Source organism: Eumetopias jubatus, unplaced genomic scaffold (genome assembly GCF_037043125.1).
Source record: "Eumetopias jubatus isolate StellerSeaLion01/CBP00866 unplaced genomic scaffold, mEumJub1_p1.0 scaffold_9, whole genome shotgun sequence".
Taxonomy (NCBI): Eukaryota; Metazoa; Chordata; class Mammalia; order Carnivora; family Otariidae; genus Eumetopias; species Eumetopias jubatus.
Window position 1 is genome coordinate 22,223,756 of NW_028274815.1, and position 27,769 is coordinate 22,251,524.

Sequence of the window (27,769 nt, forward strand, 5' to 3'; positions counted from 1 at the left end):
CTAACCCAGGAAGCCCAACAATCCAAGGAAAATTAAATAAACAGGATACACACCCAGAGCTATTCTGAAACTATAGAATACCAAGAAAAAGAGAAGATCTTAAAAGCTATCAGAAAGAAAAGACAAATCCCCCAAAAGGACAACAGACTGACAGCTGATTTCTCAACAGCAACAGTGATTCCAGATTACAGTAGTACTATAGTATTTTAACACATTGAGAAGGGGGAGTGGTGGGGAGGGAGAACTGCCATTCTAGAATTCTAGTTTCAGCAAAATTATCTTCCAAGAATGAGGTGAAACAAAAAGTTTTCATAAACAACAAATTAGAGAATTTGCCACCAACATTCCTCCATTAAAGGAAATTCTAAGGGATCTATTGCAGGAAAAAGGAAAATGATCCCAGAAGGGTTTGAAATGCAAGGAAATATGGTGAGCAGAAAAGAAAAAAAAAATCAGAAAGTATTTGGGAAAATAGAAACAAACATAGACTGATAATTATGTTAATATAGGAAGCAAAAAAAGGTGGACTGAGCTACAATATTGGACAACATTAAGATGTAAGGTGAGGATGGTTGTTTGGGAAGAGAGTAGACATATTGAGCAACTTTGTTAAATATGCATGTAAAGGTCCTAAGGATAACCACTAAAAAAACAGAAATGGAATGTATGACCTCAAACCAGCAGAGAAAAAAATGAGTGGAATTTTTTTTTAATGTAGATTTATTGTTTTTTTTAAAGATTTTATTTTTTTTTTTTTTTGACAGAGAGAGACACAGCGAGAGAGGGAACACCAGCAGGGGGAGTGGGAGAGGGAGAAGCAGGCTTCCTGAGGAGCAGGGAGCCCGATGCGGGGCTCGATGCGGGGCTCGATGCGGGGCTCGATCCCAGGACACTGGGATTATGACCTGAGCTGAAGGCACACGCTTAACGACTGAGCCACCCAGGCGCCCCGAGTGGAATTTTTTTTTAAATGACTTCAAAAAGGGCCCCTGGGTGACTCAGATGGTTAAGCGTCTGCCTTTGGCTCAGGTCATGATCCCAGGGTCCTGGAATCGAGTCCCTCATCGGGCTCCCCGCTCAGCGGGGAGCCTGATTCTCCCTCTGTTTTTCTCTCTCTCTCTGTCTCTCATGAATAAATAAGTAAAATCTTTAAAAAAAATGACTTCAAAGGAAGGCAGAAAAGAGAAGAGAGAAACTTAAAAAATTAAAAAGGAAGGCAAATAGAAAGCATAAAATAAGATGGTAAAAATATATCTAAGTTTATCAGTGGTCATAACTATAAATTCTTTAAATTCATCAGTTAAGAAATAGAAATTACCAAAACATATACAAAACAAAATACAGTTACATGTAATTTTCAGGAGATGAACCTAAAAAGTATAGACACAGGTTGAAAGCAAAAGGATGGAAGAAGGACATATAAAGCAATTTTAGAAAGCCAGTAATAGACAAAAGAAAGCTAGTATAGCTTTACTGGCATTAGACTAGACTTTAAGATGAAAGGCATTATCATAGATAAAAGAATGTCATTACAAAATTCATAAAAATTTAATCCCCTGGGAAGATATCATAGTTCTGAACTTGTATATGTCTAATAACATAGTCCCAAAACATCTAAAATAAAAACTGGCAAAACACAACACACCTATTAGAATGGCCAAAACCCAGGACACTCACCACACTAAACACTGGCAAGGAGGTGAAGCAGCAGGAACCCTCATTCATTGCTGGTGGGAATGCAAAATGGTGCAGCCCCTTCGGAAGACACTTAGGCAAGTTTCGTATGAAGCTAACCGTATTCTTACCATACAATCCAGCGAATCCAGCAATTGCACTCCTTCATATTTACTGAGAGGAGCTGAAAAATCGTGTCCACAGAAAAACCTGCACATAGATGTTTACAGCAGCTTTTTTCATAATTGCCAAAACTCAAAAGCAACCAAGATGCCCTTCAATAGGGGAGGGGGAAATAAATTGTGGTATATTCAGACAATGGAATATTAGTACTAAAAAGAAATGAGCTATCAAGCCATGAAAAGACCTAGAGGAATCTAAATGAATATTACTAAGTGAAAGAAGCCAATCTGAAAAGGCTATGCACTGTATGATTCCGATGATATGACATTCTGGAAAAGGCAAACCTGTGGAGACAGTCAAAATATCAGTGGTTGCTAGGGGTTGGGGTAGAAGGGATGAAGAAGTGGAGCACAGAAGATTTTAGGGCAGTGAAACTACTCTCTATGATACTATAATGATGGAGACATGTCATTATATATTTGTCCAAACCCACAGAATGTACAAGAATGAACCCTACCATAAACTATGGACTTTGAGTGATGATGTGTCAGTGTAGGTTCATCCAGTTGTCACGAATGTACACTCCGGTCTGGGATGTTGATAACGGGGGAACAGTGCATGTGGCGGGGGGGCACAGAGGTATATAGGAAATCTCTGTACCTCCCTCTCAATTTTGCTGTGAACCTAAAACTGCTCTAAAAAAATAAAATCTTAAAAAAAAAACTAGCAGAACTACAAGGAAAAAGTCTAATCTGCCATCATGGTAGGAGAATTTAACATACCTCATTCAGTATTTGAAAGATCAAGCAGACTAAAAATGAGGAAGAATGTAGAAGGTTGAATAAAGCACTTAATATGCCTGAGCTAATGAACAAATGAGAGACCCTCCCACTTCAGTCCCTTAGCAAATACATATTCTTCTCAATGCATGTGGAATATTTATAAAAACTGACAAGTAATAGGCCAGAGCACATGGCTCAGTGAATATCCAAGAATCTGTCTCACACTATATTATATGACTGACATGTAATTACATAGAAACTAATAACAAAAATGATGCAAAAAACTCACATATATGGAAATTAAAGGGTATACTTGAATGTGGATCAGAGAAGAATATCATAATGGAAACTGTTAAATACTTAGATAATACTGGGAAAGTATGCATGAAAACAAGATAGGTAGCCAGAGGGAACATGGACTGACTTAAAAGCATCTATTAGAAGAAAGGGCCAAAAGTTCATGAGTTAAGCTTCCAACTCAATAAGGTAGTAAAATAGAAGAAACTTAAAGAAATAAAAAATAAAAGATGCCAGAGATTAGGAATATGATAGAGAAGAGCAACAAAGCCAGATACTGGTGTTTCTTTAAAAGGACTAATAAAATAGACACACCTCTGACAACTCGCATTAAGAACGAGAAAAGGCACAAATAAAGAACATTAGCAGTGAACATGGGGACATAACTACAGAAACAGCAGAAATTTGAAAACTCAGAGGTCAGAGTTAATTTCCTAGAAAAACTTAATAGCAAAACTGATAGAGGAAGAAATAGCAAATCGTAATAGTCCTGTAACCATTAAATAAATTGAATCAGTGAGGATTAACCTCTATTGTTTGAGGGACTACAAACCTGAAATGTTTCTAGAGAGCAACCTGCAAAGGTGCAGTAATTGCCATGAAACTCTGACCCAACGATACCATCCTGAGGATTACATAGGGAGGAACTCACATGGAAAAGAAATTATAAAGATATTTATAATGGTGCTATCCATATTAGTGAAAGAAACATAACCAACCTGAATGGCTAACATTTAGGCAGTGGCTAAGCAAATCACATTCTATGACGGAGCAATTAGAAATGATATAAATATGTCAGAGCACCTGGGTGGCTCAGTCAGTTGTGCACCTGACTCTTGGTTTCAGCTCAGGTCATGGTCTCAGGGTCTGGGATTGGGGGGGGCACCCCACCCCCCTGCATCGGGCTCTGAGCTTGGTGGGGAGTCTGCTTCTCTCCCTCTCTCTCTCCCCTGCCCAACCCTCTGCTCTCTCGCTCTCAAATAATGTTTTTTAAATGATAAATATTGCAAACTCTTAAGTTTAAAGGAAAAAATAGATGTGAACATATCAAAGGTTTAAACTTCTGCATCAGGAGAGACACCATAAGTCAAGTACAACAGAACAGGTGAGAGAGGACTAGGGGCGTGCAAGTAGGGTTCAAAACTACCTGGGTTCTCGGGAGCGGGGAGCTCATGGAAGCCTGCCTCAACAGGGGGCGAAAGACAGAAATCTCAAGAGAGAGCCCATGGGGACTGAGGAAAGATGCCAAGTCTGCAGACGTCTGTGCCTGAACCAGGAGGATCAGGGAGAAGGTCCTGCACACAGGGTGCCTGAGTGTTCTGGAAGCAATGGCTGAAGGAGGGTACAGGTCAATGGGGCAGGGGGCCCTGGTTCTTTATGTCCAGAGTGCTGCTGGGTTTCTTGGGGGGGGGGCGGTGGGGTGCTGGTGGCTGGCTTCAGCTGAGGGTTCCAGTCTCTAAGGTGGAAGAAGAGGCACGTAATGGCTGAGAAGGCCAGCGGGCCAGAAGCCAGAAGGAGAATGCTGGAAAGTAGAGACCCTAGGACTAGAAGCCACAGAGGATAGCGTGGGTCGCACCAGACGTCAAAGACCTTTGTTGACAAAGACCAAGAGGGTGAGCATCCGCAGGGAAGGCAAATAGAAATATAAGTTTGTAGAATGAAGATAAAGTTTACTTACTTCTTTAATACTTATTAAGCACCTACTATGTGTGAGGCACTATCTTAGAAGGGAGATGATAATATAAAGTAGAATTATTTATCCTTTTTGTTCTTTTTTTTGTTTTAAAGATTTTATTTATTTACTTGAGAGAGAGAGCACGAGAGGGGGGAGGGTCCGAGGGAGAAGCAGACTCCCCGCTGAGCAGGGAGCCCGACGCGGGGCTCAATCCCGGGACTCCAGGATCCTGACCTGAGCCGAAGGCAGTCGCCCAACCGACTGAGCCACCCAGGCGCCCTATCCTTTTCGTTCTTAAAGCTTGCACATATGTAAGTAAGAAAAGATACAAATGTTAGACAATGATTGAGGGAAAGACAGAGAAACACATAATTACTAAAGGAGAGCTGGCACATGGGGCGCCTAGGGGGCTCAGTCGTTAAGCGTCTGCCTTCGCCTCAGGTCATGATCCCAGGGTCCTGGGATCGAGCCCCGCATCGGACTCCCTGCTCCGCGGGAAGCCTGCTTCTCCCTCTCCCACTCCCCCTGCTTGCGTTCCCTCTCTTGCTGTGTCTCTCTCTGTCAAATAAATAAAATCTTTAAAAAAAAAAGAAGAAGAAGAAGAGGAGGAGGCACAGCCTCAAGGTGAAGGGTATGGGCCCTCACCTCAGGCTGCCTGAATCCAAATCCTGGCTCTGGAACTGTCAGACTTCTGTGTTTTAGTTTCTCCATCTACAATGTGGGGCAGACGAGAGCACCTCTCGCGGGGTGTGGTAAGGTTCCACGACACGAGATTCTACACATTTTGCACAGTGCCTGGTTGTACAATAACGCCTGTTTCCCTCCAGAAGTTTTCCTGTACTGCCCTGCAGTGGCTCCACACATACCCACCGTCCTGGTCTCCCCACCTGGATACTCTCAGGTTGTTTCCTGTAGCCCCACCCCATCTGTTTACTGCCAGGACCGGGGCCTACAGGAGGAGCTAGAGTTAATTTAAATCCCACAGAGCTGTCAAAACCTATTATCTGGGCTTCTCATGCACTAGCAGTTGCCTTTTAAAAGAAGACTCTCTGGTGGTAGCAATTCAGGCATAAAGAGGAAGCACCCCTCAGATCCCACTAATCTACTCACTCGTTAGGCCAGATGCGCTGGTTTGCAAAACAGGTCTACAAATTCCTTGACACTTCTTCCCACAAAGGACCAAGTCTAATTTGCCTTTCCTTGTATACGATCTGGACTTAGCCACTCACTTCTAACCAACAGCTGAAATGAAGGTGTGGGTCAGAAAAGGTGCCATAGCTTGTACCTGGTTCTGCTTCTCTCTCACTCTGTCTCCGCACGCGCAGATATGCACCTCTGGGAGGCCTGAGCTGCCACGGAAGAAGTCTGGCGTCCCCGAAGCTGCCACGCTGAAAAGACTATGACCTTGGGTAAGTTAATTATCGTCCCTGAACTTCAGTTACCTTATCTGCACAATGAGATAATAGTGAGTGCATAATGAATTACTTCTTGCACAAATTAATGTAGTAGCCTCTCTCTTGCCCTTGCCTCTGGTAGCTTCTCCACTTAAGGAACCTTCCAGGGGCACCTGGGTAGCTCAGTCAGTTAAGCATCTTGACTCTCAGTTTTGGCTCAGGTCATGATCTCGGGGTGGTGAGATCGAGCCCCATGTCCTGAGCATGGAGCCTGCTTGAGATTCTCTCCTTCCCTCTTCCTCTGATCTTCCCCCGTGTGCTCTCTCTCTGTCTCTCAAATAAATAAATAAATCTTAAAAAAAAAAAGAACCCTCCATACCCACATTACATTAAGCTTCCTTAGCTAGAACACCACTGCTCCAAAATCTTCAGTGGCTCCCTATTTCTATTACAGTCCACGGTCCTCACCCTGGCATTCAAGGTCTTCTACAATCAGCTATCAGGTTACCATTTTATATTTGTCTTCCAGTGCTCCATTACACTAACACTCAGCTTCAAACAAAAGGGTGACTGGAGTACCCCCGAAGTGCTTCTCACTTTCACTTTTCAGTGCTTTAGCTTTTGCCCAAGCTGTTCTACCCTCTCCCTGGAATACCCTGGGCTCTCCTGACAACCTGAGCATTCTGGTTATAGTTCATGTCACAAACTTAAATAACTGTATGGCTCACCTCTATTGTTTAAAAGTAGTCAAGCTAAGGCACCTCAAGTAACATGTAATGAGGTTGGTGTGATGTGATTTGTTCACGCTTAAGACATTTCTCAGCACTTAACAAAAGCTTTTGTAAGCAACAGAAATAAAGCCGTTATTGAACCACTGCCTGTCAAACAAATGTGTTCCTAATCATTTCCTACAACCATAAAGCGAACAAATGTAATTTACCCTCATGACCACCTGAAAGCCACCACAACTCTTAGTTAACAGTTGTGATGTAATTCAGTAGTTACTCACATCCTTCACACACACTCACATTCATACACTCACATTCACAATGACTCTCAGGCCTCAAATTTCTTTGAGCCTTGACACCAGCGCAGTGAGGAGAGCCCAGCCTTGGGGTCAGACCTCTGATCAGATCCTGCCTCTTGGTTCTGACAGTGTGATCCAGGCAGGTGTCTTAACCTCTCTGAGCCTGGGATAACAGTATCTGTCTTGTAAGGGCCTGGGGCAGATGCAATGGGATAATGCAGGTTAAATGACTGGCATTTGAGGGCGCCTGGGTGGCTCAGATGGTTAAGTGTCTGCCTTCAGCTCAGGTCATGATCCCACGGTCCTGGGATCGAGTCCCGCATCGGGCTCCCTGCTCCTTGGGAGCCTGCTCCTCCCTCTGCTTCTCTCTCTCTCCCTCTGTCTCTCATGAATGAATAAATAAAATCTTAAAAAAAAATGACTGGCATTTGAGGATTTCCAGAGAATCTAGGATGTGGCAGGGGCCTTTGTTCTTTGGTAGCCTCCCATCCAGTGCAAAACTTTTTCCACAGCATCCCTGTCAATGGCCATTCAGCCCTTGCTTGACTTTCCAGGTCAAGGGTCTGGCACCTCATAGGGCATCCATTCTGTTTCTGGCTGAGTCTCATTGTCCAGAAGTTATTTTGAACCGAATCCTAACCCTTAACTTATCCCTCTGGTGCCCCTGTGCCTCCCAGGACACGGCCCCGCCCCCTAAAAAAAGAAGAGAGAGTGGTTCTACAGCCAAAAAGGTCCCACACCTGAGAGCCGGTCTCCACCCTGCCACTTCCAGCTGGGTGATAACCTGGGGCCCCTCCCCAGCCCCCCTTTTCTTCATCTGTCAAATGAGGATCAAACTCCCGCCAGCCCCCAAGCCCCCTCCCAGGATGTCAGAGCGACAAAGGGTCGGGAATTGTGGAACCCCATCATCACACCTAGGAAGCTCAAGATTCGCTTTCGAGCCCCTTCCTCTACCCACTCACCCGGGGGCTGGGGGTGGGGGGGAACCCTCCTCCCTGGAGGTGCCCCGAGGCGGGAGCCGCCGCTCCAGCCCCGTCCGCGCCGCAGGGGGACGCAGAGGGACTGCGCCTGCAGCCTGGGGACCCAGACGCCGGGAGGGCGCCGCGGCCCCGCGGTCCCGCCCCGCGGCGACCCGTGCGTCCCCGCCGGCTTTGGTGGCGGCGGCGGCGGCGGTCCTCAACCCGCCCAGCCCGGTGCCCGGCCGCCCCGGGGCGGAGCGCGGACCCACCTGCGGCGGCGCGATGAGGGCCGGGGTCCGGCTTCGCGGCGGCTCGACGCTGTGCGCCGGCCGCGCCTCGGCTCGCCGCCGCCGCCGCCGCCGCCGCCGCCGCCGGGCCCTCCCCCCGGGCCGCTCCACGTGGCCGCTCCACGTCGCCCTCCCGCCGGCCGCCGCCCTGGCCCGGGCAGAGCTCGCAGGGGCCGCGGCCGCCACCCTCCGCAGCCCCCGCACCCCCGCCGGGCTTCCTCCCCGCGGTCCCCGCGCGCGCGTGTGCGTGTGTGTGCGCGCGCGTCTCCGTGAGAGAGACAGAGACGGACATCTAGAGACACAGAGACAAAGAGGCGGATGGCACGCTGGTGTTTACGAGAAGCAGGTCTAACGGTGCGGGTGCCGCCGGTGCCACAACCTGCTGGCCCCCAGATGTGCAGGACAAGACAGCAGCTGTTAGTGTGACCGTGACTGCTGGCTGTGCGTGTGAGGCGCCCGTGACGGTAGGGGTGTGGGCGCTGTATCCAGACTGACAAGATGGCCCTGAGAGAGTATGGCCGGCGTGTGAGTGACTGGGTGTGTGACAGGAGAGGACATTCGTGGCACACGTGTCCGGGTATCTGGTGGAACTCTTCCTGAGTTGTCTGTGATGCTCAAGGGACAGCCGTGACTGCCGGTTTCCAGGGAAGGTGTCATTGTGTGGCTGTGACCGTGTGCATCACTGAGAAGTGGCTCCATATGAGACATAGGTGCGGAGGGCCTAGGAAAGGATCATCTTAAGGGCGATGGTGGCAGTCGTTTGTCAGCACAGAGTGTAGCTTTGCAGTCGAAATGGTGTGTCACCTACTTTCGTCACAGTGATCGGTTCCACCTACGCTTCAGACTACATCCTCACCCGCTGGCCCAAGGTCTTAGTTCTTTAAAGGAGTAACTTCAACTCTCCCAGAATCTTCAGAATCTTCAACTTCTCCCTCTCCATCAGTTCCTTCCCATCAGCATCTATCACGACAAACAGACTCTCATCAAGGTCACCCTGTCCTCCTTCCTATGGTGGACACTGCTGCATACTACCCGCTGGAATTACGGTATCCCCTGGCTGCAGCAACACCATTCTTTCTCTTGGCATTTCTTCTTCGTTTTGTGTCCGAGTCCTCTGGGCTGTCTCCTCACTCCCCATCTGCTCATGTGTTCATCTGTTCATGTAGTTTCCGTCACTATCTGTTGTGGGTGGAACTGAGTCCCTCAAAAAGTCATATGTTGTCATCCTAACCCCCAATACCTCAGAATGTGACCTTATGGGGAAATAGGGTCATTGCAGGTATAATTAGTGAAAATGAGGTCATGTTGGCCCACGCTACTCCAATATGACCAGTGTCCATACACACACACACAGGGAGAACAGCATGTGAAGACGCAGACAGAGATTGGAATGAAGCTTCTACATGCCAAGGAATGCCAAAGGTTGCCAGCAAACCCCCGGAAGCTAGAGAAGAGGCATGGAACAGATGCTTCCTCACAGCTCTCAGAAGGAGCCAATCTTTCTGAACCTTGGACTTCTAGTCTCCAGAACTGTCAGACAGTAAACGTCTGTTGTTTAAGACAGCCAGCATGTAGTACTTTGTTATGGCAACCCTGCAAACTAATATATCATTTAAATGCCGATGACTACCGAATCTGAAATTCCAATCTCCGAGCCCCAGACCAATTCAGGAATTGAACATTCTCTAATTTGTGCCTAGATTTTAATTTATAAAGGTGACTGAGTGACAACATGGAGAGGTCAATGCCACTGAAAGAAACATTTAATGTTACAGTTCCCCAAGAAGGGAGAGGCACAGCTCACCACACAGGACAGCCGGGGGAGGCACCAGTGTAGAGGGCAGAAAGGAGCCCGGGGGGGGGGGGGGGGGATGGGGGGGGGGAGGCACAGGCCACAGCCTTTGCTAAATGGGAAAGGCAAGGCAAGGTAGACAGCTTAGGATTGGCTAGTTGGAGTCATTCAGGCAGGCTTTGGGACATAGGAACCGTCCCTAGTTATCTGACACCTGACCCTGGGTTGATTTTAGGAGAGGGGAAATATTGGTTTGTTGAGTGAGAATTAGATTAAAGAAGCAGCTCAGAGTATGGGCTCTGGATTGCAGGTGAGATGTCAACTTTGGCTGTTAGTTTGGCCCTGTGATTCATGGATGCCAAGTAGACAAATACAGAATCTAAGAAAACACAATTATCAGCGAGCACGCTAACCTCTATGTGTCTAAGAACGAATCTTCCTCCTCCTCAAACCTCCTCTTCCCCAGTTCCGCCAGCCCAGGGACTGGCACTGCCATGCATCCCTGAGTCATACAGTCAGAAACTTGGGACTCCTTCATGATTTCTCCTTCTCTCCCAACCTCCAGCCTACCACCAGGTCCTAACAGTTCCGCCTCCTATCCTAAAGATCTTCACTCCTCTTTGGAGCTTCCTCCAGGCCAGGCAGCCATCTGCCATTCCAAAGTTCTCTTAACAGCCTAACTGGCCTGTTTCCTTTCTCAGCCTCCTCCAATCCATTCTCCAAGTTGCCTGAATGGTTCTTCTAAAACACAATTCCGGTCATGTCACCCACCCCTTCGTAAAACTCTTTGATGGCTTTCCTCCACCCTTTGTTTAAACTCTAACATCCCCCCCCCTTTTTAAAGATTTTATTTATTTATTTGACAGAGAGAGAGAGAGAGAGATAGCAAGAGAGGGAACACAAGCAGGGGGAGTGGGAGAGGGAGAAGCAGGCTTCCCGCCGAGCCTGACACGGGACTTGATCCCAGGATCCTGGGATCATAACCTGAGCCGAAGTTGCCCCAAACTCTAATATCCTTTGTGTAGCTGCTCACACCTTGATTCTTGACCATCTCGTATGCCCCAGACACACCAGATTTCTTTTGGTTCCTTTAAGAAGTCTCTCACATCTAGGCTTTTGCTTATGCTGTTTCTGCTCCTGAAACTGTTCTCTCCCCACCTCTCCTTTGCCTGGGAAACTCCTACTCGTTTTTTGGTTTCACCTTAAGTGTACCATCATTTAACATCTGAGTACACTTTATCTGACCCATGGAGTTTGGGCACCCTCCTCAGTGCTCCCACTGCAGCCGTACTTCCCTTACCCAGCCCCATGCCCTATGGCAGGGGTTCAACCCTGACTACACATTTGAATCTTCCAGAGAACATCTAAGTTATATTGACACCTAGGCTCCTCTCCAGACCAACTATAGCAGGGGGTGAGGCCTGGGTGCTGGTAGTTTTTTTAAAACTCCCAGATGATTCCAATCTTCAGTCAAGGTCGCGAACCACTGCTCCGTTAGATTATGTATTTGTTTCCACATTCCAGTGATGAGAGGGAACAGCATCCCCGGGGCATCCCTAGTGCCTGATACAAAGTGGGTGATGAGTACATTCCATCGTGCTTACTTGACAGGGATTAGATGAGACAGTGCAGAGTGACACTGTGTGAATGACTGTAACCTGTGTGTGTGTGTGTGACTCTATGTGGAATGCCATGCACTCAATAGCTGAAACCTGTGTGACAGTCTGGGGTGTCACAGTGTGAATGTCTGTGTCCAGTCTGGGAAGACCACTGTGAATGGCTGAACACGGTGGGACTGCAGAGCGTTTTCACAAGGTGAGTGGCCGTGTCCTGAGTGGGGAGGTCACAGGATGCCACCACAGGAGTACCTGTGTCCTGTGTGCCAATGACTGGGGACCGTGACCAGGCTGCCTAACTCAAGCGGCCGGGGCACGGTTTGAAGAAGGCGCTGGAGGCACCTCTCACCAAGATGGCGGCGGTGCGGGAGGCCGCTAGTCCTCGCAAGGAGCGGCACCACCGGTGACCACGAGGCGGAAGCAGGAGGCGCCCGGGCGCGCGACCCGGGCGATGGGGCGGGGAGGCCATCCGCAGGTGACTCGGCTCAGCTCGGCGGCCGGCGAGGTCCCGGCACCGCCCCTCACCACGCCCGCCGCGGGGCCCTGTGGAGGTGGGCGGGACCCGGACCCCCGCCCCGCCCCGCCCCGCCGCGGCCGCGGTCCCTGCACAGGCCGGCCGATGGCCGGTAACGGGCGGGGCCGGGCGCTGGAGCCGGTCAAGAACTTGGGGGTCGGAACCCAAACACCCAAGATGCCGAGCTCCTCCCAGAGCCCTCAGAATGGCACCTGGACAGAGCCCATCTCCCTGCTTTTAGGTCTTGGCGTCACCCCCTACTTGGGCTACTACTGGAGATATGTGCCCCTGGTGGATGCGGGTGCAGAGCTCTGGCCGGCGGGTTTAGGATCCTCGGGCCTAAGGAGCAGCTTCCAGCCAGGGGCTCGAGCCCTTTGTGGGAGGTGGCACGATTGGGCCTCCCGCAACAGGTGAAATTTGATGCCCCCACCCCACCACCAGCCCTGCCGCGTGCTGCAGCAGGGTTCTGCTTTGCTCTGATCACCTAAGGGAGAGTCGGTTCTTTGCCTGCCTAGATTCTCTGCATCCCGTAGGCTCCCCGTACCAGTTGGGCCTTTCAGGCACCGGAGGGGTGCTGCTCCCTAGGATGTGGGCAGACATTTGGGGAAGGGCGGGGTAGAAGGCATCCCGAGGTGTCAGGCCGATGCTTTCCTCTTCTAAAAAGGCAGTCTAGCTGAGTTTCTCACTAGCTTCACCGAATAAAGGAACTGGAGGCCTGTGTGGCTCTGGCTAACTCCCCCCACCCCATCAGCTTAGTAGGCCCTTGCTTCTCTCACAGGCTGGGGGAGGTTCCCTGCCTAGCTCAGGACTAATGGATAACCCTGTCGTTCATTCTGCCTTGTTTTAACTTCTAGGCTCTCCATGTATATATGGTGCAGTGGGAAAGTCTGAAGAGATTTTTCACTGAAATTTAGATAAAATACATTAATTTACATACCCAGAAAAATCTAAGTCTTTTAAATCTTCATTAAACTGTTCTAGGTAATGGAGTCTAATATAAAACCAATTGATTCAAGCCCTTAAAAAAGATCTATAGGGAATTTAAATGTTGCCTAGACTTTTCTCTATTTTCAGAGCTTTTTACATTCGCATGTATTGTCTGCCTTAATAAAAGATCCAAACCCACAGTACCCTATAAATCTTACCTTCCAAGCCTAATTTCAAAAGTCAGTCATTTCAGACCAGAGCTCTACTTAACTAACCATTTTCCTTTGCTTGCAACCCGCCACGAAGTCAGAGACCTCCGCCTCTTTATATTCCAAACCCTTCCTTGACTTCCAAATGCTGCTTAAAATGCAGGAAGTGCATTCTGGAAGTCCTGAGGAGTTTGGATTGTCCAGCATGTTAATGAACTAGTATCGATTCATCCACAGAGACCAATGGCATATTACTAATTAATTCTCAAGAAATGAGTCAAGAAACTCTTCACTAGAGCTAAAATGAAATTAACCTGTGACCTAATCTGTTCTACACTGAGCTATTTGATCAAAGATTCCAAAAATTAGTAACTCAAAATCCTGGCAATGAGGAGGTAATAGAGTACAGTGACTAAGAGCATGAGCTCTAGAGTCAGACCTGGGTTTGAATCCCAGCTCCACCTCTAGCTGTCTTTGGCAAGATAATTTATTCAACATTCAAACCTGTTCCCATAGGGGAATCACAGGATCTATGCCAAAGAACTGTTGTGAAAATCACAGGATATAATCATGTAAAGTGCTTAGCACAATGCCTGAAACATGTGCACTCAACAAGTTTTACCTACTAGTATTGGTAGTAGCACAATTGCGAATTCCACTTTGCCTCTTGCTTGCTGTGTGACTTTGGGGAAACTTCATCTGAGCCATAGTTTCTTCACTTACAAATATCCCAGCCCCTAAGGTTGGGCTTAGCCTAGTACCTGCACATAGCACACAATGAATCACAAGCATCATTATTCCAGGGCTTAAGGAGCAGGGTACAAGTCACATCTCGAGACAGTGGCACGAACAACTTGGCCTCTCTAGTTCATAATTTGCCTAGCCTTTTGTGAGTACTGAGCCTGCAGAAGACCTACAAATCTGATCATCAGGTTCCTTAGGGCTCGTACCAGAAAGCAATTTCTATTTCTTGAGCCTGAGGCCTTTTGGCTTTCTACAGCACACCCCTCTTTCATAAGCCATGTGGCTAGGGCCTCTCACTCACTTGATGTGCAACCAGAAGAACCAGCAGAGGCGTTGAAAGTCAGGGCCAACTCCCCCACTGACCTGTCTGTCCCTGCCACTCTCTGTTACCTTCCTTCTGGCTGGCATAAGAGAAAAGAAAAATCTGTTCCCATCGGGACTATTCCTCCTTTGGAGTATGCTCTAACAGCAAGCCCCATGACTAAGAAAATGAGGTGCTGTGGTCGAAGCCCTTCAGCTGTGAGCACACGCTGTCGGGAATGCGAGTATGTGGCAATGGGGTGCTAAAGCCAGGAGCCAGCATGGCCAGAGCTAGTCTTAGGAAGATGCCAGTGTGGGTAATTCAACTGCAGAGCAAAAGTCACAGACTGAATGGTGCTGTACTTCTTCAGCCTCTGACGGGGATGCCAACCCTTTCCACAAGGAGTCAGTTGGGCAATGTATATTACCTGCTCTCTCCAAACTGGGGCTAGGGCACAGATAGGCTGAGCGGGAGAGTCAGCACTCGGTCAGCTGCAGCAGCTCCCAGCCCTGGCACTGAGTCAGTTCAGTCAGGCCGGGGAGGTGGCACTCCAGGACTGGAGTTCTTGAGGGCTCCGGCTGGACTACGTTCACAGAAGTGACTTGGCCGTTCTGGGCCGAGGTGTGCTAGATTTCTCACCGCCTGAGGCTGGCCTCTGGAGAGGGGTCACGCTGGTGTCGGGTGCCTCACTGGCCTTGCAAACACCAGGGGGTGAGGCAGACTGTGCTGTAGTTGCAGAGGCCTCAACTGGTGACTGGGTCCTGGTTTCTGGCCTTCCTGGAGCAACACTGTCCAGTCACTCTGGAGACTTTCTACCCTACGCTATGGTGTTTTGAGGGACGGCTACAAACCGTCTTCCGAGTCTTACTGCAGTCTCAGCCTCCAGTCCCTTACTGGAGGTAAGAAGGGACAGAGGAGTAAACATGAGGCTGCAACTACCGGGGAATCCTGTCTTCCTTCTTTAAACTGAAGGTAATCTTTGCCCCATCTACCCCGGTGTGTTGGGGGTAACAATGAGTGGCTACATGGAAGGGCTATTTTTTTTTTAATTTTTTTTAAAGATTTTATTTATTTGAGAGAAAGAGAATGAGAGATAGAGAGCATGAGAGGGAAGAGGGTCAGAGGGAGCAGCAGACTCCCTGCTGAGCAGGGAGCCCGATGTGGGACTCGAACCCGGGACTCCAGGATCATGACCTGAGCCGAAGGCAGTCGCTTAACCCACTGAGCCACCCAGGCGCCCTGAAAGGGCTATTTAATTGCTCGACCATGAGGTAGTATTTAATCATTTATGTCCCATTACACCTTGTTACGGTCTTTTTTTTTTTTTAAGATTTTATTTGAAAGAGAGAGCATATGAGAGAGAGGGAGCATGAGCAGGGCCGGGGGCAGAGGGAGGAGCAGGCTCCCCGCTGAGCAAGGAACCCAACTCCATCCCAGGACCCTGGGATCATGACCTGAGCCGAAGGCAGATGCTTAACTGACTGAGCCACCCAGGTGCCCCACACCTTGTAAGGATCTTAATGTCTTGCAAAGTGTATGCCCTCAAATGATGCCAATGGGAAGGTTTGGGAGTTGTTTGTTGATCAAGAGAGGTAAACCTTTTGAAGTACATGGAATTCCTAATAGTATCTTTGTGTACCCTTTTCTCCTGAACCACAGTGAAGTCCTCCACACCCCAGATGGAAGCGTTTCTGCTAGACTGGGCCGGCCGGCACGGCAGCAGTCAGTACCCTGACCCTACTACCCAGCCCATTGTATTACTGCTTCCTGGTATCACAGGCAGTAGCCAGGACTCCTACATCTTCCAACTGGCCAACCAAGCTCTGAGGGATGGTTATAGGCAAGGATGGGCCAAGTCCAGAGAAGTGGGTGGTGTCTGAGAACCTGTAATAGGGAGGTCAATGAAGACCCTGATACCTCTGGGGAGAAGGCACTATATGCAGGGCACCTTCTGACTGGGGTGTTTCTGAAGGCTACCAGAGGGGAGTGGGGCTTCTAGGGAGGGTCTGGCTGAGATGTACCTGTGTGTGCCACAGAGCTGTTGTATTTAATAACCGGGGCTGCCGTGGGGAAGAACTGCTCGTGAGGACCCTCCTTCCCCATTGTAGCCCTTCCCCCCACTCCCTTAAGAGATCCTTGACCCTGGGGCTCTACCTACCTATCCTCCTTCCACGCCCCTTCCACCTTTCCGCCTTCAGGCCAGGGCCTCCCTCCCTCCCCAGTGATCTGGTTTGCCTCAGACCCACAGGGCCTTTTCTGCCAACAATACTGAAGATCTGGAGACAGTCGTGAACCACACAAAGCACCGCTACTCCCAAGCTCCACTGCTGGCCGTGGGCATCTCTCTTGGAGGGTAAGAGTTGCCTGGGCTTGACCCAAAGGCCCAGTCTTCCTTTGTTCCCTCCTCCATGCCCTCTTGCCCTCTCCTCCGTGCCCGCTCACTAATGCAAACCCTTCTTTCGTGGCCCCTGGCCCATCAGGGTACTAGTGCTGAACCACCCAGCACGAACAGGGCAGGCTTCGAGGCTGGTGGCGGCACTGACTCTATCTGCGTGCGGGGATTCCTCTGAGACCACCCGCTTCCTGGGGACCCCACTCCACTCACTGCTCTTCAATCAGCGCCTCGCTGCTGAGCTCTGCCACATTGTGAACCGGCAGGGTCTTGGCAAGTGGGAGGAGGCAGCAGACAGGGAGGGATGGCGGACACACCAGGTTCTCCCAGTGCTCAGGTCAGTTCTCTGTCTGGGTTTGCTCACTCATGAGACAGACAGGGTCAGGTCCAGGAGAGGCAAACCTCTATGAACTCTTTTGCAGAAACAGAAAGGTGATGGAAAAGGTTGGGAACGTAGACTTCGTGCTACAGGTACAGTCTTTCAACCACTACCCCCTGCCCAAAGTTGTTCAGTTATCTTCTACTCCCTAGCCTCATCTTAGCCTATCCCACCCTCGACCCCGGGCAGGCCCGCACAATCCACCAGTTTGATGAGTGCTATGCAACTGTGGCCTTTGGATATCAAGACTGTGTTACCTACTACCAAACAGCAAGCCCAAGAACCACGGTAGATGCCATCCAGACCCCTGTGCTCTGCCTCAATGCAGCTGACGACCCCTTTTCCCCAATCCATGATGAGCAGCCTGAATCTGGATGCTTTAGAGGCCCCAGGGAAAATGGGCCATGAGGTGCAAGTGGAGAGCACCTGGGCTCTCAGGAAAGGCCTGGGTTCTGACCTCCTCTCCAACCCTCCCCAAGCCCTTCCCCTACAGGCTGCCCAATGCTCTGCCCACGTGGCACTGCTCATCACAGCCCGGGGTGGCCACATTGGCTTCCTGGAAGGGCTGTTCCCCTGGCAGCACTGCTACATGACCCGCCCCTTACATCAGTACACCAAAGCCGTCTTCCAGCCCTCGCCGGAGCTGCTCAACCTCAGCGGTCTCTTCCCCTTCCAAGAGAGGCAAGAGCTGACAGGAGTACCACCAGGGTCTTAATTCAGTCTTCGCTTATTTATTAAATATCAACTTTTCCCGAAGAACGGGCTGAGGTTCATTTTCCCTTTTCTCAAGGTTAGGGTAGACCATCCAGGAACTTACTGTGTCTGTAGCCGAGCTGGCCTGGAGCTACCAGCTGGACCCAGAGACGACAGCTTGAGTCTTCCTTTTGCCCCTTCCTTCCCTAACTACAAGTCCCAGGCCAGGGCCTGCCCCAGCAAACACCAGGGGCTCATGTGAAGAGCAACTGATGGACAGCAGTATCTTCAGGTTCTTGGGCATCCTCACATATTTCTGGAGAGAGGACACGCTCAACTCTGGAGCCTCTGTTAGGCAGAGGGAAAGATGCAGGTGGAGTGGCCTCGGCTGCAGGTACCACTGTCCTGGGTGGATCCACAGATGATGAAGGGTTCCCAGGACTCAGAGTCACACAGGGCCATAGCCAAGCTTTCACTGGGCGGGGCAGGCAGTGCCCATCAGTCTCATCAGAAGCAACCCCAACTGTGGACCCAGGTGGGGTGAGCAACGGGGTGCAGGCCTCCACTCTGGTATATAAGATGGCAGTGTCCACACTCGATTCCCCAGGAGCATGAAGGCTAAAGAAAACCTGGGAAGACACCCTGGAGCAGCACGATGGTCATAACAATAAGCCCGACACAGAGCAGGAGCAACAACCAGACAGGAACACTCCCTGCATGAGGGTAAGGAAAGAAGTCAGCAGGCAAAGGGATTCACAGCCCTAAGAACAGAACCGTTTAAGAGGGGGGGCAGATGGCTACAGACAAGCAGCCCATTCTCCAGGGGGCAAGTTTCTGCTATAGCTAGAGGTAGGTACCCCCCACCCCAATGACTCACTCCGCGAGGGCAGCAGGTGCAGCTGGCAACGACTGTCCACAGCCACAGAGAACAGGGCAGTTTCATGGAACCCGAGGAGCTCTGGACCACGACCCTTCTCAGGTAGAAAGGCCACATCCGTCACGACAATGCCATGAGCCTCCTTCACATAGTAGAGGCGCTGGAGACAGAAGAACTAGTGAGGCAAGGCCTAGTTGGAAACATTCCTTCTGGAAAACATGCTCCCTTGTCCCCAGATGGCCTTCCCTCTATGGGCTGGGCCAGACTCCTTCCCGCACACTTAGATTGAAGCAGGTCTAGATTCTCCCCCTCAAGAGCCCCCAGGGCTGTGCCCACCTCTACGCCTTACCTGGAGAGAGAAAGCTATGTAGATGGCGACAGAGCCGGTGACTGTGCCCAGGCCTAGGAACGTACCCGACTCACTGCAACAAACAAAGTGTACACTGTTCTGGAGGCCTGTGCAGCAAAATTCACTAACAGTGGTCTTCAGAGCCTCAGACCGGACACCTTCCCAAGTTCCCCCAGGCACCCCGCAACCAGTCAAGCCACCACTGTCTCACACCTGACACTAAGGCAGGAGATGACTTCATGGCCACAGGACTTGGTCCGAAGGGGCAGGAAGGTGGAGCCATCCCAGGCTGTGAGGTAGCAGGGTGGGGGCTGGCGCAGACGCTTGTGGGGAATCTGCACTGTGAAGAGTCGCAGCCTGGTAGGTTGGTCTGGAACCTGCCCAAACCTGGGGGGGGGGGGGGGGGGGCAGGCGGAGAGGCTGTTCAGCTCCCGGGGCCTGCCTAGCCCTTCTCAGAGGCTTGTGCCCTCCTGTACCCTGGTCAGGCCTGGGGTAATACCCACCAAGGTTGCAACCCTCCCCAGCTTCCCCCCTCCCCACCAAATCTAGGCTGGGCCTCTTTTAGCTACCCTCTGGGGTCTCACACCTGCAGGCCTGGTAGCGGTAAGGCGTGTTAGAAAAGGTGGGTCCGTTCTCTTGCCAGTGCAGCTGTGTCACCAGCTGATCCTTCTGCCACACGGAGGCCTTAAGGTCCCAGCCCACAGTTACCAACTAGTCAGGAATCAAGATTCCAAGGATGGACAGTTAGGGGATCCACCTACTGGACAAGCAGCATCATCACCTACTTTCACCACCCTCTCACTTCCTCACCTTGCCATTAGGCCCCAAAGCCAGGTCCTCAATCTCTCCTTCGTGGGCTCTGAACTCCAGAACTTTCTCTAGGCTGGGTACCTGCAGCCAAACCACCAGCATGGTTACCCCAGGTAACTGGCAAGGCGCCATGATCCCCACCCGTCTCTGCCACTCAGTGCAGGCTTCACTCACAAGTCTCCCAGAACCCAGGTTCAATTTCTCACAATTCTGGCCTTGTTGCTATCGACACTGATCCCCTAATCCCCAAAATCATACCTTCCAGATACGAACGTAGCCATCCGTCCCTCCAGTGGCAAGCAGGGTGTTATCATGGTTGAAGCATACAACTTTCTGAAACGGATCAGGGCTGAAGTCTGTCTGCACCGCTTGCAAATTCTCTACACTGAGTTCTATCCCCTCCTGGTGGGTTTCAGCTCCAGACTTCTTCTCTACTGGGGCTGCCCCCTTCCTCTGTCGAGGCCCCTGCTCCTTGCAACCTGCAATACAAAGAGCCTGCCAGGTTCCAGGCTTCTATAGTAAGTAGTACTGGTCTCCTCCCTAGTAGTGAACATCCGGCTTCTTCCCTGCTACCACAACCCACACTTCCAGCCCCACTTCTTTTAGAAACCAAAATAAGTGATCTTACTCATTTAACCCTTTCCCCAAAGCGAAAGAGGGAGCTTCTCACCTGCCTTCTCTGCCTTGGTTTTGCCCTTCTGCTGATGGGTCTGGAAGCGCAGGAGCTGACAGTGGGCATCCTGCCCTGCGGCAAGGATGTTACCAGCCAGTGCCAAGTTCATGGTAGCCCGTGTCTCTGTGTCATGGGAGTGTAGCAAAGAGGCACTCAGGCGCCCATTAATCTGCTCTAGCTGTAGAAAGTGCTGTGGAAGAGAGAACCAGGATGAGCAAGGTTCAGGGGTGCCCAGAGAGCACCTCAAGGGCAAACTTAGATCCTATAGTCTAAAGCCCTACCCCTTTGATTACTGCACTTTCTACTTTAAAAGGCTTTTTCCAGCCTGCTTGCTTCTTTCCCTTTCTTGGTTTCTTTCTTTCAAACCGCACAAATCTGTACAGGAAGGAGGGTTAGGATTAATACTTCCAGTTCACAAAATAACAGGGTGACCCTCAGAGGACTGAAGAAACCTAGCCTAAAGGCCAAATGCAGCATTCCTGCCGCTGCTGGAGAGCAGTGGGACAAGTCTTTGCGGCGCCCCCAGAAAAGTCCAGGATTAAGACCCCTGGAGCTGCTCTTGAGGTCGAGTTGAAGCCTAAGTTCCTGCCTAAGCGGCGCTGTGTATTTTTACTCTACCTTAGGAGTTGCTGGTGAGTAAGTTCTTAGCTGAAATTCGCGCTGGGGCGCCCGAAAAGCCTAGACTTCCCACCGGGGAGAGGTAAGGTCTGAAGCTTGAGGTTCGGCCATCCCCAAGATCCCCTACCACCATCACCCCTGGCGTGACCCGGCCCCAGTGGCCCTGAGCTCTCACCACGCCATTCTTTATGCCCGTCTTGGCAGCGCCTCCTCCGCCTGCAGCGATGAGCAGCCCCGTGCTGGGGTCGACCTGAAGCGCATACAACGGGAACGGGGCCCGGTACAGCTCTGGCGCCCGTCGCCGGCCCATCCTGCTCGCGGCGCGCTTCACTGTACGTACCGCGGCACCCGGGACATGCCGCGCCGGCTTTTGACCCCTGTCCCGGTCGCTATTTAACTTGGTCCTGTGGCCGCCAGGAATATTCCCGACTCCTCTGTCACAACCTCCGAGCTGCCAAAACTCTAACCCAGCGATTTGCCAAAACGACACTCAGTGACCCGGATCTCCACCGCCCGTCTTTAACCGGGTCTGCGTGTCGCGCAGTGCGCACGCGCACCTAGCCCGCTGCTCTCCTTGCGCAGGCGCAGGACCGCCAATACGCGTCAGCACTAGCGGGCCGGTGCCCCAACACCCGCTTCAGGATTCCGTCCCCCTTGTGACGTCAGCCTCCACCATGTTTGTGCAGGGTCGCGAGGCTTGCTCCTCTTCCAGGGGCTCGGCTTGGTGATCCCTAAAAGTTAAGGGATGTTAGCAAACCTTTAATAAATCTGTGGCGGCTCTTGGCTTGCTCATTTGGTAGAGCATGTGACTCTTGATCATAGGATTATAAATTTGAGTTTTGAGCTCCACGTTGGATGTAGAGATGACTTAAAAAAACATCCTTGGTTACGGCTGTCCCCATTTCAGGAGTGATACAGAAGCTCAGTCCTTACCTTTTATCTCAGAGACGGAGTGATTTGTTGCAGGTCACACACCTTGGAAATTCAGCATTTGGGAACATGAGCTGTGTCTTTTGCCTTTTAATGGAGGCAGAGTGGGCTTTAAAATAAAACTGGCTTCAAATCCTCAATCCACCACTGCCTGGTTTAAGGAAACCGCAATTTACCTTAGCCAAGCTCCTATCCCCTGTGGCTGGCAGATTTGAGAGTTGGCCATTCTTGTGGCTCTGCACACGACAGCCTTCAAGCGTTTGGGAGGGGGCTGCTCCCTGCTGACACCCTCAGAGGGAGGCAACTTGGCTCCCAGGCAGGGCAGGTCTCTTTTTTGCCTGGCATTTCCATCTTCCTGAGGGGGTCCCTTGGGTTTCCGATCTTCAACATGAGACTCTTCATGTTTCTCTGCAAGTGAACCCTAGGAATGTCCGTCCCTTCAAGGAGACACCTCTTGCTGCTTCCCTGGCTGCCTAAGTAAGCATTCTTGTTAGCCTAAGGTGCACTCAGGAAGGAGCCCAGTGGCTTCATCTTTGGGAATGCTGTTGTCTGTCCCACCACATTGAATTAAATGTGTAAAGGGCCCTGCAGAACTGTCTGCACATCTCAGGTGCTCAGGCCTTATGGACTCCATGCCCTCCTCAGATACATGGCACCTACTCTCCTGGTCACCCTGTTTGACTCTCCGCCTCCCCTTGTTTAGTTGTGGTCCCCAGTAGGTTCAGCTACCCACTGTGTCATGCCACCTCGAAGAATGAAAAGGTAGACCAGACGAAGAGTGGTGGGCAGCAAAGCAAAGTTTATTGAGCGACAGCACAGAGCTCCGACAGAGGGAGGGGACCCGAGAGGGTTGCCAATGTGGTGGTTAAATCTAGGGGTTTTTATGGGTGATTTGGTGGGGCTGTTTTAATCTGATTAACCCTCCATGGGACCGTCACCCAGTCAGGTTTTTTGTCCACACGCTCATCTACCTATCAGGTAATTGTTCAGGTGGGAAAGGGTGGAGGGCTTCTTCCAGGGTGGTGTTTCATAGTAGCCTCAGGGATCAAGAGGGCGGGGCTGCCACTGCCTTAAGGCATGCTGGTCGGCCACAGGCCACTAGATCAAGCTCTTAGCTTAAATATCCCACTGGCTGTTGACCTGCCCCTCCCTCCCCCGGGGCCTGGGTTAGGACACCCAAGGCCATTCCCTTCCTTTCTAAAGTTGTAAATCCTCCCAGTTGAAAGACTTAAAGCTGGGACACTGAGTAAAGCCTAGAATAACAGGATGGGGGCTTTTTCCTTTTAAGGGTGGTTTCCTCTTAGGACGGACGGGGAGGGGGGGCACTTACCCCTGCCTGCCTGCCTTCCGACTACCCTCCATCAATGTGGGAAACGAAGGCAAAAGAAAAAAATTAGATTTCTTTGTAACTTAACAGCCCATTGACAAGTCCTTGAGACAGGGGAGTGGGGGGTGACCTTCCCCTAGAAACTCCACTGCCTCAATGTTAATACTTTGCTAGAGGCAAAAGGCAACCTTAGCTTAACATTATCCTAACTGTGCAGGATCCTGGACGTGTCCTTTAACAAATAAAAATTCCTTTGAAAACTTCCTTTATCTCTAACCCCAAGATATATGTTAGCGATCATCCTCCAAGCATATGGCCCACTGATAAACATCTGAAAGGTCTCATGACTAACATTTTATTAGACAGTAATAAATGACCTTTTCCTAACAATAGCTAGCCCCCTCAAGATCCTGGAAACCTTGCTTCCAAAATTCCTTAGAGACTTAGGCTATCCCTAACCCCCTCCCAACTTGAAAGTATATAATCAGCCATTCCTCACAACCCCAGTGCAGCTCCTTCTGCCCACGGGTCCTATCCACGTGCTTTAATAAAACCACCTTTTTGCACCAAAGGCGTCTCAAGACTTCTTTCTTGACTGTTCACTCCAAACCCCAACATTTCCACATCAGACACAAGTTTTGCAGGGTCGGGCTTTATTGATACACTACAGGCTGAATGGGGTCTAAGGTGTCCTTCATCCTCTTCAGCCAGGAGAAAGCAGACTCCATAAGGGCTCCCAGGGTTCAAGGCTGGAGAACACACCTGACCTCCTGCCAGCCAGCCCTTCAGGGTGTCTCGGGGACTCCCCAAGATCTGGGGCCTGGTGGGGGCAGCGGGGTTCGGAGGAGGTGCTCCAGAGAGCCTCCTCGGCTCTGGAACTAGGGTGGTGACTTTTGGAGAATGGGCTCTGGAGAGGCAGGCCCCATGGACACAGAGAAAGGCCTGGGTTTCAGGGAGACAGTGGCTTGTTTGGGTGCCTGAGGTAGAGGCCCTGAAAAGCGCATAGAGTTTGGTGACTGAAGGCCTGTAGATCTGAGACTCGTGGCCTGGGAGGATGTGCCCCGGGCTGGATGGGCCCGCGCCTGAGCCCCTGCTGCTTGAGCTGCTGGAGCCTGGGATGCCGGGGTTTGATATCCATGGGCCCGAGCAGCCTTGCCCTGAGGCCCTGCTTCCTCTCGCCTTCTTTCTGGCAAGAGATGCAAGGCCCTGGCCTGGCCCCGAGGCAAACGGAGGCCAAAACCAATGCCTATGCGGAGTGGTCCGGATTCCTGGCCCTGTGCACAGGGCAGTAGCTGGGGAAAGGCAAGCAGCCGGGGTCCAGTCCTGTACCTGGGGATGGGGCAAGAGGGGCTGCGCGGCTTGAGGCACACCAGGCAAATGGGATATTCTACAACTGGGGCCTGGCCAGTTCTCCCTAGCCACAGGCGCTGCAAAAGCAGGAGCCGCAGGTCGTGGGCAATGCGCCGGTGCCCCAGATGGGCCACCAGGGCATGGGCCAGGGCTCCTGGGTCCCTGAACTCTGCAGGGTCCCTCTCGCTTGCCACGCATTCCCCCACCGCCCCAGGGGAGCTGGTGTCCCCGTACTGATGCCAGGGCGATGTCTGTCTGTTTGAGTGGACCCCACCAGAAGGTAGGTTGAGGGTCGGGGAAGTGACGGTGGAGCTAGGGCGGTCTCCTGTGGGGGAAGGAGAATGGCAATGAGAGTGGGGGAGAGAGGTGTTCTGTAGCTGAGAGGGAGAGGAGGAATGCGTGTGAGTAGGGGAGGGGTGTAGCTGGTGGGAGGGCGAGGAAGACTGGGGGCAGGAAAGAGAGAGGTAATTCTGATGAAAGAAACTGGGGGAACTTGGGAGAGAGGAAGAGTAAGGGTGTAGGATAAAGTCAGAATTTGAGTCAGAAGAGTAGAAATGGGAGCCTGGAGAGTGCGACCCTGGTGGAGGGGAGCAAGGGGAGTGGAAGAGAGGGGGTGGTCGCGGGGGAGGCAGAGGCTGTAGGTTGCTGGGTGGGGAGTGCACAAGTTGAGAGGGGCCCAGAGAGGGGTGCCCAGGGGGCGCTGCGTTCTGTAGCAGCACCTGGTCCTTGTTTTGAGGCAACATCGCCTTGAATCAGAAGGGGCTGGGGCCTCAAGACCAGAGACGAGAGACCTGGCAGAATCAGGACCAGTATCTCAGAGGCCAGACCTGGCTGAGAAATCAGGGCCTTCTGTGCTCAAGTGTGGCTCCAGCCCAGGGTTGGTGTAGCTGTTGGTGGCAGGACAAGGAGACCCCCAGCCCTGTAGCACTAGGCTCTCTGAGTGTTTGGGTGGGAGCTTGGGTCTAAACTTGGCCTCTCACTTTGCAGTCAGCCATTGATGAGGGATGTATAAGGATGGAGAATCAGAGCTGCCTCTTGGGAGCTGAGGGACAGCATCAGTCATCTGGGTGCGCTAGGGAGGAAGACACAGCCCATGGGACCTGTAGAGAAAGAAACAGAATCTAAGATATTGGGAGAATTGGTCCACTTCTGGCTCTGAAGACTGATTTACCAAGACCCTAAATCCTTGCACCTTTGGGGTCAGAAGAGCTGGCAAAATGCTCCAGGGGAGGTGAGAGATGAGGAGAAGAATGGTGGGGGGGGGGGGGTAGAACGGAGGTGGAGAAGGGGGCTTGAGGATGGCCGCTGAGGTGGGATGAGAAATTGTGGTGTTCTGGTGCTGTGAGCTCTTACCAATGAGGGTTCCTCTGAGCTGTGAGCTGTGTTTCACAAGGCGCTTCAGCAGTGAGGAACCTGGGAGAGAGAGGGACAGTCACAAAATGGTGGCTACACCCCCTCTGTCCCCAGCATCTGTCACCCTAAACTCACTCTGTCCCAGGTTTCTGTCCGAACCTTGCCCTCGGTGGTCCTCCAGCCAGGAGGAGGTCTTCTGTTACAGATTTTTGCTCCCCTAAACCTGAGTCAGGGATTCTGCAAGCATCCTGGTTTCCTGCCCATCCGGTTTCCCTGACTCCTTGTCACCCCTGATGCTGATGTCCTCTGGCTCGGCCGGGCCCTCAGCACGCCCAGCAGCGGGAGCAGCACCACCAGCAGCCGTGGGGCCAGCTGGTGAAAACTTCTGGGAGACTGAACTTTGTCTAAGGGGCGGCGTTGCCGCCCCCCTAGGGAGCTATGAGCCCCATTCCTTGGGGGGCAGTTCTGCCTGGCATCTCGTGCCTATGTCACAAAGGTCAGGTGCTGACATAATACATTCTCCTCCTCAAGGCTCTAGGACCTTCCTTCAGAGATCATCCAAAGGCTGGCCCTTGACAAAACTAAAGCAGACAAAATTCTTTGGGGGCACTCGGTCTCCACGTCAGGACCTACCTCCCCCCTCCTCTCTGCCCATAATATTTCCCAGTTCCCACCGCCTCCTACATCTGGGGTTCTCTCCAACCCTACGGCCTCTCTCAGCTGGGCTTTCTCTTCAAAGCCCTGTTTTCTTTTGCTTTCTGAGCAGTGGCTCATGCTCTATACCATTTCCGCCCTTGGGATATACTTCTATGTTTTAATAACTATTTTCTCAGCAGCTTTAGTGAGTATAACTCACACACCATAAATTCCACCCATTTAAAGTGTGCAATTCACTGTTTTCTAGTTTACTCACAGGTTACGCAACTATCACTTATACCTAAGCATGTTCTTCCTTTGGCTGGTATCTATATCTAGACAGATAAATGATAGTTACAGATATATTCTATTGGTGTCCTTCCAAAAAAGTATCTGTTTCATTTAAGTCATCTATTCTTATTGACATACAGTTGTGTATATTTATGTATAGCGATAGGCAGATAGACAGATAAGAGATTTATTATAAGAAATTGGCTCATGTATCTATGGAGGCTGAGAAGTCCGAAGGTCTGCAGTCAGCAAGCTAGATACCAGGAGAGCTAATGGCATAGTTCCGGCCCAAGTCCAAAGGCCTGAGAACCAGGAGAGCTGATGGTGTCAGTTCCAGTCCAAATCTGAGTCCAAAGGCAAGAGAAAACTGATGCCCCAGCTTGAAGATAACCAGGCAGCGAGAGTGAATTCCCCCTTACTCTGCCTTTGTTGTTCTATTCAGACCTTCAATGATTGGATGAGGCTCACCCACAATAGGGAGGCAAGTTGCTTCACTCAGTTTACCAATTCAAACATTAATCTCATCCAGAAACACCCTCACAGACACACTCGAAATAATGTTTAACTAAATATATGGGCACCCCATGGCCCAGTCAAATTAACACATAAAATTAACCATCACAATATGTGACTGAAAGATGAGATGCCCTTCCAAGGAGCTATGATGCCTATATTAAAGGAGGCTGTGCCCATATCAATATTTCTAAATGTCCTGGTGCCTGGGTGGCTCAGTCCGTTAACTGTCCGCCTTTGGCTCAGGTCACGATCCC

General features: G+C 50.9%; 3 protein-coding genes across 4 annotated transcripts; 1 reads left to right on the plus strand and 2 right to left on the minus strand.

Moving 5' to 3' along the window:
- Positions 1 to 12,245: 12,245 nt before the first annotated feature.
- Positions 12,246 to 17,807, plus strand: ABHD1 (abhydrolase domain containing 1). The gene is given in 10 exon segments (XM_088026612.1): positions 12,246 to 12,431; positions 15,060 to 15,220; positions 15,981 to 16,007; positions 16,009 to 16,161; positions 16,358 to 16,403; positions 16,562 to 16,674; positions 16,802 to 16,975; positions 17,136 to 17,184; positions 17,282 to 17,446; positions 17,571 to 17,807. Coding segments are annotated over 10 exon segments (1,311 nt in total).
- On the minus strand, positions 17,804 to 21,650 carry PREB (prolactin regulatory element binding). Of its 2 annotated transcripts, XM_028099630.2 has the most exons (9): positions 21,288 to 21,650; positions 20,492 to 20,684; positions 20,080 to 20,300; positions 19,822 to 19,902; positions 19,598 to 19,722; positions 19,225 to 19,398; positions 19,012 to 19,084; positions 18,663 to 18,822; positions 17,804 to 18,498 (listed from the first exon to the last, which is right to left on the minus strand). In XM_028099630.2, exons 1-9 carry the CDS (start codon positions 21,420 to 21,422, stop codon positions 18,404 to 18,406), a joined length of 1,257 nt encoding a protein of 418 aa, XP_027955431.1. In that variant the 5' UTR covers positions 21,423 to 21,650; the 3' UTR covers positions 17,804 to 18,403. The 2 variants fall into 2 exon arrangements, with proteins under 2 accessions (XP_027955431.1, XP_027955432.1); XM_028099631.2 differs by lacking the exon at positions 18,663 to 18,822.
- A 2,597-nt stretch (positions 21,651 to 24,247) lies between these two features.
- On the minus strand, positions 24,248 to 25,462 carry PRR30 (proline rich 30). Its single transcript, XM_028099382.1, has one exon. The coding sequence runs from the start codon at positions 25,460 to 25,462 to the stop codon at positions 24,248 to 24,250; it is 1,215 nt and encodes a 404-aa protein (XP_027955183.1).
- Between the last annotated feature and the right edge of the window lie 2,307 nt (positions 25,463 to 27,769).

What these genes read in the sequence shown, in the direction of transcription:
- PREB (XM_028099630.2), bottom strand. Translation starts at nt 21,422, where the DNA reads ATGGGCCGGCGACGGGCGCCAGAGCTGTACCGGGCCCCGTTCCCGTTG. An exon ending in CGGGCATAAAGAATGGCGTG is followed by an intron (nt 20,685 to 21,287) that starts GTGAGAGCTCAG and finishes TCTCTTCCACAG; the next exon opens with CACTTTCTACAGCTAGAGCA. An exon ending in ATCTCCTGCCTTAGTGTCAG is followed by an intron (nt 19,085 to 19,224) that starts GTGTGAGACAGT and finishes TGTTTGTTGCAG; the next exon opens with TGAGTCGGGTACGTTCCTAG.
- PRR30 (XM_028099382.1), bottom strand. Translation starts at nt 25,462, where the DNA reads ATGTTGCCTCAAAACAAGGACCAGGTGCTGCTACAGAACGCAGCGCCC.